Genomic DNA, 10,638 nt, shown 5'->3' on the forward strand with positions numbered 1-10,638 from the left:
TGCTCGCCTTCGGGCCCTTCGTCCTGGAGCTGGCGGCCGGCAGCGCGGTGGGAGGGCTCCGGGAGCGCCCAGGGCTGCCAGGCCGCTCCGCCTGCCAGGCGCCGCCGCCGAGCCCGGCCCGACGTTAGGCTTCCCGCGGCGCTGTCAAAAAGCCCCGGGTATGCTGGGATGTTTTGCTGTCGTCGGTGTAAAAGGGATTTGTCGTTTTTTTACACGTATGGTAGAAGCCATGTATTTTACTCAGGTTATGAAAAGACTTAAGAGTCGTAAAGGGACATAAAGTCACTTGAATTCCTCCTTCAAGTGTAATGTTTTTAGGAAATAAAGTCATCTTCTCTTTATAGCCTATTCCCGTCTTGCTAAAATGTGGTTTGTTGTGGTGGGTTTTTTTGTTGCAACCAGGCCAATATTCTGAAATGTTACTTAGAGGAAATTCCTGCTAGCTTCATTATGGAATTTGGCTTAGGTATCCGTATGGTAAAACTTAAATGGAGGGGTTTGTCGATAGTTTGTGACAGCGGTAAGATTGATATTTCCCCAAGGTTTTGACTACCAAAACCAAATACCCCAAGCTTAAACTAAGTCCTGTTTGGTGTATGTTTAGGCATTACTTCACCAGAATGTTGTTAACCTATGTTACATGTGTTCAGTTTCAGGTTGTTCAAATGTCCGGATCTCTTTAGATACAGCTTGGCTGGGTGGAACTGTTCTTGGCTAGAAACTATGAAGAAACAATTTGCATAAAAATTCTACAAGACTGAGGCCATGGCATCTTCAGCAAACTTAGATGCCGGGGCCCAACTAATTGTAGAAGAATGTCCCACTAGCTACAGCCTTCCGCCCATGCCGGACATTAAAGTGGAGAATCAGCTTGAATCTAGCACAGAGGAAGGCCCAGCTCAGAGTGTCGCCATGGGAATGAAATTCATTTTGCCCAATAGATTTGATATGAATGTCTGCTCGCGATTTGTGAAATCTTTGAATGAGGAGGACAGTAAAAATATTCAAGACCAAGTTAATTCTGACCTTGAAGTCGCATCTGTCTTATTTAAAGGTTGAACTTTATGGTACAAGTTGTTATGTGTGAACTGTGTCATCCTGTTAAGCTGTTATGTTTTTTTTTAAAAAAAAATGTCTCTGCCTTATATGTGTATTAATCAGTAATAGTTTTCTAAGATTTCTTCCCCTAACATTTTTATTATATGTTTAATGCAATATGAATGTAAAATTAATTTTCCCTAAGATAATTTTTTTAAATCAAAATTTTAATTATTTAGTTGAAAAAGTAGCAGCACAGGAAGTTTCTAGTGTAATTTAATAAGAGGTGGTGCTGGTTATGAAAACCGTGTCCTACAACATGCTACACATTGTTGAATCTGTGTGTCTTTACAGAACACTACTGAACACTATATGATCGTTTGAACTTCAGTAGCTTTCTGCAGCACATTTTCTTTTCACTAGTGCAATAGCAAAATAACATAGGTCATGTGGTTGACTTTGTTTTTATCAATATGGCTGTACAAAGCCTGTAGTTGTTGTAGTGATTAGTTTGCCAGTTTAGCTTTGCAGTACTTAAAAGTGAATGTTGCTCCAATTCTGGATTGCTGCGGCTAATCTCCAGCCATTGCTGGGCAGCTTCATTAGAATCAATCTGTGCTTTTTCATGACTGAGCGTATCAACAGACAACAGAATTAGGGCTTCCATCTATTTCCCTTTAACAATTGTGATTTCCAGTGCTCACTGTCATATTTCAGACTGCTAGTGATGTGTCTTTTCATGAGGTTGAATTTGACCCATTTCCTGTAACAAATGCAAACACCGACTTGTTCTGGATTTTGATGTTTTCTCTGATTTGTATTGTTTGGCTGGAGTTCAGCCATTGTAATTTTCAAACTTTTTTGATTTGCAGGCCCTAAGTGCTTACTAGTGGAGCTGCAGACCTGAATGGCAAATTTAGACCCATCAGCGATAGGGTTGTTTTTCTTGGGTAATATTTGTGAACCCCTTAGAAGTAGTCCTGCGGATCCAGAGACCGCAGGTCAAAAACCCCGGTAGGTCTATTACTTTGATCATGTCAGCTGTAGCAATTTGATTGGCAAACAAAATGTAATCTCATTTTCATCTTGTTACCCTCTACTTCTTTTAGTTGGTTCTCTCCCCAGATTTGCACTTGGGTTTATGATCATGAAGTTCTCTATGGTGTGAATTCAGTGTGCATGTTAATTAGCTTCCAGTCATTAATTACTAGTGCACACTGGTGTTGAATCAATTTAGCAAATAATGGAGTTTAATCCTTCAATATGTCTTTCCATTATTTAATCAGTTAGCATCTTATTTGGCTTCTCAGCTACTTCTTAAAATCTAAAGCTACTTTTGAGAATTAGAAGCCAAGATAATGTATAGATATTCTGTAATAAATGCCATTAGATTCTAATAGGGAGCTAGGAAAGTTAGTACAAATGTTAGTATAAAATTCAGCAGCACTGACTTCTTGAAGTCTTAAGTGGTGACCTGCTGTTGCATTTTATGTAAGTTAGCATGGAATATCTCTCTCCCTGCTGGGTAAGTGTTCATAATGCAGTTACAATTTTATCCAACAGGAGTGGAAGAAATCCTGGTGAAGAAAATTAGTGATCATCTCCGCAGTAGACTGGTTAGGAAGTGGGCAAAGGGATGAGCTGAGCAGTTACCTGACCACATGGCTGACCAGAGCTGCATCATGTTATTGCACTGGAGAGTGTTAGTAAGGATATAACAGGCTAAGTGGGGTCATCTTGCCTGGTAAATCCATGCCAGGCATGTTGAAAGCCTAGACAAAGGCTTACTGAATTTAGACACCAGCTTGTCTCTGGGTGATGTTACGCCATACTGATGTGTGGGGTAGCAGCATTGTTTTATGCTGGAAATTAATACAACCCTTTATTCAACTCTCATGATACATAGTGGAAAAAGCACACATCACAAAGCTTATTTAACACAGTTTTTAAAGATCTTGTGATACTGGTGCTCTCTAGTTTGACTTAGAATCTACGGCTTGCTTTTAATGCTCTTAGTAGTACTAAAATCCTGTCTGTTCTCTCTGTTCAATGTAGCTGAATGCAACATCCACACTTCTCCTTCCCCTGGTATCCAAGTAAGACACGTTTATACTCCCTCAACTACTAAGCATTTCTCACCAATAAAACAATCAACTACCCTAACTAATAAACACAGAGGAAATGAAGTCTCTACAACACCTCTGCTTGTAAACTGTAAGTATCTTTCTGCCTTACTGTTAATAATTATTTTGTGAACTGTATGTTAGATGTTTGACAGATTTTTCCAATCTTTTCTTCGGTGTTGTAATGAACTTTAATATAGGAAGAAAATATTGAGATACTGTGGTCTAATTTCACATGGTTCCAAAGATAAAATAGTAATCCACCTGCTGTATTGAACTCATGACTGCAGCATATTTTCCCAAAACGGTTCAATTCTTGATTTAAAAAATATAGGTAAAGATTTTTCTAATCCTTTCTAAGCTTTAAGTTAATATGCTTCATATGCTTCATATACTTGTTTTCAGAAGTTGTGCGTCTTGTGTAATTTATTAAAATTAGATGATTGGTGCTACAGAGTACTGTAAATACCGTGATTGTCATGGATTGCTGCTGACCAAGCAGAAGAGAAGACAGCATGTTGCCTTGTAAAGAGTTAGTGTAGGAAGCATCTTTGCTTTCTAGTATGATTATACATTGGTTAAAAAATTATCTAAATCTATAAAACTCTTGGTAGAGTTTTCTGGTTTTAAGATAGGTTTCATCTTATACTCTGAACTGGAATCACTATCTGCACTCTCAAATCCAAGCTCTGTACTGCTCAAGCTAATGGATGTGTTATGTCCAGCTCCAAATAGAGCAGAATGAAAATTGGTGGGTGTAACACATTCCTTTGCTTCCCTTTTTACAGCTTTATCAGTTCATCAGCTGGCTGCTCAGGGAGAAATGTTATATCTGGCCACACGTATTGAACAAGGTGAGAGGGATGGAGTTTAAATGCTTTCTTTTATACCCTGTTGTGCTTGACTTTTTCCCCAAAGCTGTGTTAAAAAAAAAAAAAAAAAATCCTCAGTCCTGGTACAAATTGAAGGACATTTGAGGTATTTGTTCTTTGCAGATGTGGACTGTTGTTTCACATCAGTTTTTTTTTTATTCACTCACTGCTATGATTTGGCTTTGAAATTAAACATTAGTGTTAATAGGAGTTGTAAGTAAATCCCTTCCTCCCACTGCTCCCCAGCTATATAGGTAATCCATGGAAATGAGAAGGGAGAATCTGTTAGTTCTGTTAGAAGAGTTAATTTTTTTTTTAATGATCTTTGTAATTTAGAAAACGTTTTTATTAGTGGTGGCTTTCCAATTCTATTTAATCAGTCGACATACAGAGCTATATGTTGGTGATTTAAGCCAACATATGCAATATAATAGTGCTACTTATTCTGAGTTGTGTGATAGTCTTTAGTGTGATGTTTGTGCATCCATAATATGTACAGTTGAATTTTTGTACATGTAACGTACTGAATTGAGACCGTTAATAGTATATTCTTGTTGTACTATGAGTACTGTCAGTGTATTTCACCAGTTCATACAGTGCTTTAGTGAAAGGGAGTACTAAGTTGCATATTTTTTCTTTAAACAGAAAATGTAATCAATCATAAAGATGAAGAAGGATTTACTCCTCTGATGTGGGCTGCAGCTCATGGGCAGATAGCAGTAGTGGAGTTTCTCCTCCAGAATGTAAGGAAAAAAACACACTTAAACTTATTTACTATTTAGTTCAATTTGCCTTCTGAAGTTTTTCAATACTGCTACATGCTTAAAGTTTTAAAGCTAAGGTCTGTGTAAATCCTCACATTAAAAAAAAAAAAGTGTGGTTAATTTGTGGTTTGTTTTTTTTTTGCCAGGGTGCAGATCCTCAGATTTTGGGGAAAGGGCGAGAAAGTGCCCTCTCACTGGCTTGCAGTAAGGGATACACAGATATTGTCAAAATGCTGCTTGACTGTGGAGTTGATGTCAATGAGTATGACTGGGTAAGACTCTAGCTTGAGTTTATATCAGAGGGTGCTTTGGTCAGAAATTTGAAACAGGCCACAGCACTGGCTTGGGTTTGAAAATTGTTCTGCCTCTTTTAAAATACTTGAGAGTTTCAAGACTTCCATAGGATAAGAGAGTTCTGACTTCCTAGTACAAAGAGAATGAGACTGACACTGAGTCCTTGTAGAAGGGTGAGCTTACAGTCTAAACAGTAGACAAAAAAAACGGTGGAAGTTGTGAAGAGCTGAAGCAGAACCTCATTTTTATAAAACCTGTGAAGTCTCTTACTGATACAAAGACATATACTTGTGTGTTAAGGAATCACAATTGCAGACTACTAAATCATTAAATGTCTAAGGCTTTTCCCTGCTTTTGCAGAATGGAGGCACACCTCTACTATATGCAGTACATGGGAACCACGTGAAATGTGTAAAAATTCTCCTTGGTAAGCAGACTGCCCAAACTGAATTACCTGTAATAATTTACTATCAGTTCTCTTTGTTAGAAATGTGAGTTTCTTTTCATATTTTACATAGAAAGTGGTGCTGATCCAACTATTGAAACAGACGCTGGCTACAATTCCATGGATTTGGCTGTAGCCTTGGGCTATCGGAGTGGTGAGTACTGCAAATGTAAATTCTTTGATTTTTATTTTTACTGTTCCTTGTTTATATAGCTGTTGTAATGACCTCATTGAGGTTTTGCAGCTGTAAGAAGATCCCTGTCCTACAAGTGCTAGTACACCTAAATATATCGGCTCTTTCTCTCAGAAAGCCAGGTACCTAGCAAGAGAATGTCACTGACCTGGATCTGGATGTGTGGGCACAATTAGTGGTGTGTAGGGCTGATGCAGCCATGATCTAGAGAAGGGGAGCTGAGCTGCTCTTCCCCCACCCCATACAAAGGAGTGTGTGTTGCACTGGATGATAAGAGGCCTGCAGCCCTCCTGAACCCCTCACCCTGGTGCTCTGTTGATAGGCGTGATGTGATGTAGTTTGCAAAACCTTCCCTTCTAGCTCCAGTTTATCTTGGAGGCAGATAGTAGTAGTGCCAGGATCAGTCAATTGAGCTACCTTACTTGGCTTTAGAAAACAGAGGCAAAGAAGGGACTCATAATTGTTTTTCCTTCATGCTGCCTTCATTTTGAAAGCTGTGAAATGTCTGCCATTACGGAAATGAACTGATTCCAAAAGTAAGCTCAGCACTGCATGTGTAGCCTCTCCAAGCAGAGCCCTGTGCTAATGGGAGGGTCAGTAATTTCACAGATGTCTAGGTGTAGGACTACTTCAAGAGTTCAAGCTCAAAACATTCCAGAGAAGTAGATTGTAATAAACGTCCTTGCCTACTTTCCATTTATAGGCTTAAAATTTTCTTTTGGTATGCTATCTGCCTATTCAAACCAGAGAACAGATCATCACCTCCAAAAAACATCATCTGCCTTACTGAATGTATTGGTTTTGCATTATATGAGACTCTTATTTCTGAAGGGATGCAAACTGTCTTCCCAGGGTGAATTTATTCCTGTCTGGTTTTTTATTAAAGGATTGTACAGGACAAGCCAGCATCTACCAGGGAAAAAATAGTACAACCATAAAAATGTGGAAAAAAACCATTGAACGCCGATTAACCTGTTCTTTTTTTTTTTTTTTTTTTTTTTTTTTCCCTCGGCTTTAGTTCAACAGGTTATCGAGTCTCATTTATTAAGGCTACTTCAAAATATCAAGGAATAATGGTTGGCTCTTCTGCGGGTGTCAGTTGTTGGCTTGGAGATTTGAAGTGCTTTTTAGCCCTCTAATCAGTGACGAAGGTTGTTTGTTTTGTAACTTTACCTCAGTTCAACTATTTGCTGGTTTTAGTTAAGCTTTTTCATATTCTTCCTCTTCTTTCATTGTTGTTCATAGAAATATGTCATCTTTTTCTTAAATATATTTTATATAATTTTAGGAGAAAAAGTCAGTTGTGCTTGGAAAACTTTGTAAATAAAACCAGTTTTGACCATCTAAATGCTTACACTGAGCACAGTGGGTGGCCCAGTGCCAAGTATCCTACTTAATCACCTTATTGATACATCTTCACAAGAAGAAATTTGTTTAGCTATTGAGGTATCTCACCATAGAAGATAGATGCTTTTACTGTTAATAATACCAAAATGTGCACCATGCGTGATTGTTTTCAAGATCCCTAGCTAATATTACTGTGTCAGCTCTTGGCTTTGTCTGATTTTTAAGAAGTTGGTAATAAATTGAAGGACATCGGTAGTTTAATTCCTGCTTGATTTCTTTCTACCTGCCTCTGCCTTCCTGTTGTAGTCCTGAAACATCTAGGCCAGAGTATCCTAAATAGAAATTTCTCTGGTATAAGGAAGTCTTAATTGCAAGTGCAGATTGCCAAGCTCATTAAATATCCTCCCTGCAGTTGCTGGAAGTAGACATCAGCTGTATGAGAGGAGAAGACAGAGCCTACTGCATCCCAAGTGTAGTCCTTTGGATCACAGAATCATAGTGTATCTTGAGTTGGAAGGGACCAACTGCCTGCTCCTCACAGGAGCTTACTTAAAACTAAATCGTATGACTTGGAGTGTCATCCAGATCCTCCTCGATTGGATGCCATGACCATTTCCCTAGGGAGCCTGTTCCAGCAACTGGCTGCCCTGTCAGTGAAGAACCTTCCCCTGATGCAGCTTCATTTCATTTCCGTGTGTCCTGTTCCTGGTGACCAGAGGGGAGATCAGCACCTCCTCCTCTGCTGGCCCCCTTGAGGAAGTTGTAGACTGCAATAAGGTCACCCCTCAGCCTTCTCTTCTCCAAGCTAAGCAAGCCAAGTGACCTCAGCTGCTCCTCCTAAGTCTTGCCCTTAAGACCTTTCACCATCTTGGTTCCCCTCCTCTGGACACACTGTAATAGTTTAATGTCCTTATACAGAGGCACCCAAAACAGCACACAGTGCAGCGGAGAGTGGGACAATCCCTTCCCATGGGCCAGCTATTCTGTGCTTGATGCACCCCAGGACTTGGTTGGCCTTTTTAGCTGCCAGGGCACGCTGTTGACTCATATTCAACTTGCTATTAACCTGAAACCCCAGATCCCCTCTGTGGGGCTGCTCTTCAGCCTCTCATCTCCCAGTTTGGAGGGATGCTGTTTAGTTAGAACAGCAAGTATGATTTTGAAATTAGTTGAAAAAGCAGGCAATGTTAACTGATTTTCTGGGACCCCTGCACTTAGTCAAAACTGCACTGACTGATGGGACAAGATAGCTTTGCACAAATAACAGACAAGCTTGTGAAAGAGACTTTTCAGCATTTCCTCTGATAGTACATATGCATCCCCCATGTGGTGTTGATGTGTTTCCATAAGCATTTCTCTGTTGTGTCCACTAGAGGTCTGGCATCTATTCACATACATACACCCCTAATCCCCACCTTCCTTCCCCAGACCATGGGTAGTGAGCCCAATCTCCAAATGACTTTCCACCTAGAGTTCACAAGACACGAGCAGACCTACGTAACTTACTGTATGCCTAGTATAGTGTGTCTACCACTATGCCACCATAGTGTGTTTAATTTTTCTATTTGAAAATCATTACATATGCAAAAGAAATCAATACTGTTTAAAGTACATGCACTATGGTCCCGACCAAAGGTACTAGAAGGCTGGGGAATAAGCCAGCCAAGTTCTTTTGAGTCAGAGCCAGAGAAATAATTCAAAATGCCAAGTTTGTTATTTCAAAGTGACTGAATACACAATAAGGGAAAACGTAGGAAAAAAAAAATTTCAAACCTGCATGGATTAAACCTGAATTTCTGGCCAAATTTCTCTCTGACTCTGTACTGAAACATCTGTGATGTAGAGAAGGTGTAAATTGGGTGAGAATTAAGCTCTGAAAGGTTGGTTGTGTGAGAACCAGTCCAGAGATCCATTTCTTTCCTAAAGCTGAAATCTGAAATGTCATGAACCTTAAGGGAGTTGAAGCAAGAAAATCTAACTGATCTTGCAGGCGTTGGTGAAATCCGTGCTGCATTTAAGTGAGTATTACCTGTCTCCCAGGCTTTGACACTTGTATTTTTAGGTAGGGTATGCACCAGCTCTACTGTATCATCCATGATTAAATCAGATGAAAGAAACAATAAATGTGACATGCTTTGGAAGCAAGAGGGAAAATAATCAAAATCTAGAAAAAGAAGTTTTATTTTAAGTAATTTTAAAATAACATGAAATGGCTATTACTGTAAAATTGCATATTAGAAATACTGAGATTTAACAGTGTTGTGGTTTAACCCCAACAGCTAGGACCATGCAGGTGCCGGCTCACTTCCCCCAGTTGGGATGGGGGAGAGGATCATAAGAGTAAAAGTGAGGAAAGATTTGTGGGTTGAAACAAAGACAGCTTAATGGGTAGAGCAAAAGCCGGGCACACAAGCAAAGCAAAAGAAGGAATTCATTCACTATTTCCCATCAGCAGGCAGGTGTTCAGCCACCTCCAGGAAAGCAGGGCTTCATCACGCATAATGATCACGTGGGAAGACAAACACCATGGCTCCAGACATCCCCCCCCCCCGTTGGTGGGCAGTGGGAGGAGCAGAAAAGGCCTTGAGAGGTTAGCAACAACCAAAACCACCAGCGTGCTACCAACACTGTTTCCCATGCCAAATCCAAAGCACAGCACCATACCAGCTGCTAGTAAGAAAGCCAGCTTCATCCCAACCAAAACCACAACAAATGGCCTTTGTCAAAACAAATGTTGGACTTCCATGTTTTTTGAAAAGCAACGCAAATAAAATGCAAACTGTGTTTTCTTGAAATAGCATAACCTGAACCATTTCTGATTAATTTTTAAGTCATCTTATGTGTTATATATGTACGCACAAGGAACAGAATTTCCTTTTCTGTGTTACTTGTGTTACAGGAAAGTACTTGTTCTAAATGATGAACCTTCAATATCTGCTTTATATTTTGTCTTGAACTTCAGGCAGCATTGATTTAATATATAGGAAATAAACTGACTAATTCTTAACTACTGCCTGAAAATGTATCCTAAAAAATGCATTTTTTGGATTATATGGGAAGATACTGAAACAGAGAAATGTAGATTAAGACAGCAGAATGTAAAATCTCTTCCATCTTTTTGCTGTAGAATTTCAAGCAATTGTCAGATAGTCATCACCAGGCATCCCACAGAAATGAGTACAAAGGTGAAGATGGTCATCTTCCAGAAGCTGTTTCCTGTATTAAGAGCCCTTTCTATAGCATAACACCATGCTGCTAAGGCAATGAACATGGAACTGAAGCTTGCTGTGGCTCTTCTGGGGGCCCTGCAGGGAACAGCCAGCAGTATTTCATGAGCTATGATTCAAACACCCTGAAGAAAACTTTGAGTTAGCAAACTAGGAGGGGAAAAAAAAAAAAAATCTATGCAAAGAAAAAGCTTTACTCACTGGAAAAAAATCACTGTCAAGAAAGCAGACAACTGTGGATTATGCAATATTAACAGCATGCTTCACATACTTTGTGTTTCTCTGAGGCACAATGACGAATTTTTGTTTCTCTTGGTGTAAATACTTCTCAGCAT

At 39.5% G+C, this 10,638-nt stretch overlaps 2 protein-coding genes across 2 annotated transcripts in view; one reads left to right on the plus strand and one right to left on the minus strand.

Moving 5' to 3' along the window:
• UTP15 (UTP15, U3 small nucleolar ribonucleoprotein, homolog (S. cerevisiae)) overlaps window positions 1-331 on the minus strand; it is a 10,926-nt gene extending 10,595 nt beyond the window's left edge. The window contains exon 1 of the mRNA XM_009884308.1: window positions 287-331. Coding sequence (XP_009882610.1) covers window positions 287-331 — 45 coding nt within the window. The remainder of the gene's footprint in view (window positions 1-286) is intronic.
• Window positions 332-671: 340 nt separating this feature from the next.
• On the plus strand, window positions 672-7,076 carry ANKRA2 (ankyrin repeat, family A (RFXANK-like), 2). Its single transcript, XM_009884262.1, has 8 exons — window positions 672-1,054; window positions 3,094-3,252; window positions 3,950-4,015; window positions 4,679-4,776; window positions 4,944-5,069; window positions 5,452-5,518; window positions 5,610-5,690; window positions 6,748-7,076. Exons 1-8 carry the CDS (start codon window positions 766-768, stop codon window positions 6,801-6,803), a joined length of 942 nt encoding a protein of 313 aa, XP_009882564.1. The 5' UTR covers window positions 672-765; the 3' UTR covers window positions 6,804-7,076.
• Window positions 7,077-10,638: the final 3,562 nt, after the last annotated feature.

The sequence above is a fragment of the Charadrius vociferus genome, unplaced genomic scaffold (genome assembly GCF_000708025.1).
Source record: "Charadrius vociferus isolate BGI_N301 unplaced genomic scaffold, ASM70802v2 scaffold183, whole genome shotgun sequence".
NCBI lineage: Eukaryota > Metazoa > Chordata > Aves > Charadriiformes > Charadriidae > Charadrius > Charadrius vociferus.

Bases quoted from the DNA above. Each gene is read 5' to 3' on its own strand.
- ANKRA2 (XM_009884262.1), top strand. From the start codon at position 766: ATGGCATCTTCAGCAAACTTAGATGCCGGGGCCCAACTAATTGTAGAA. The intron at 4,016-4,678 runs GTGAGAGGGATG...TTCTTTAAACAG, and splicing joins GGCCACACGTATTGAACAAG to AAAATGTAATCAATCATAAA. The intron at 5,691-6,747 runs GTGAGTACTGCA...CCTCGGCTTTAG, and splicing joins AGCCTTGGGCTATCGGAGTG to TTCAACAGGTTATCGAGTCT.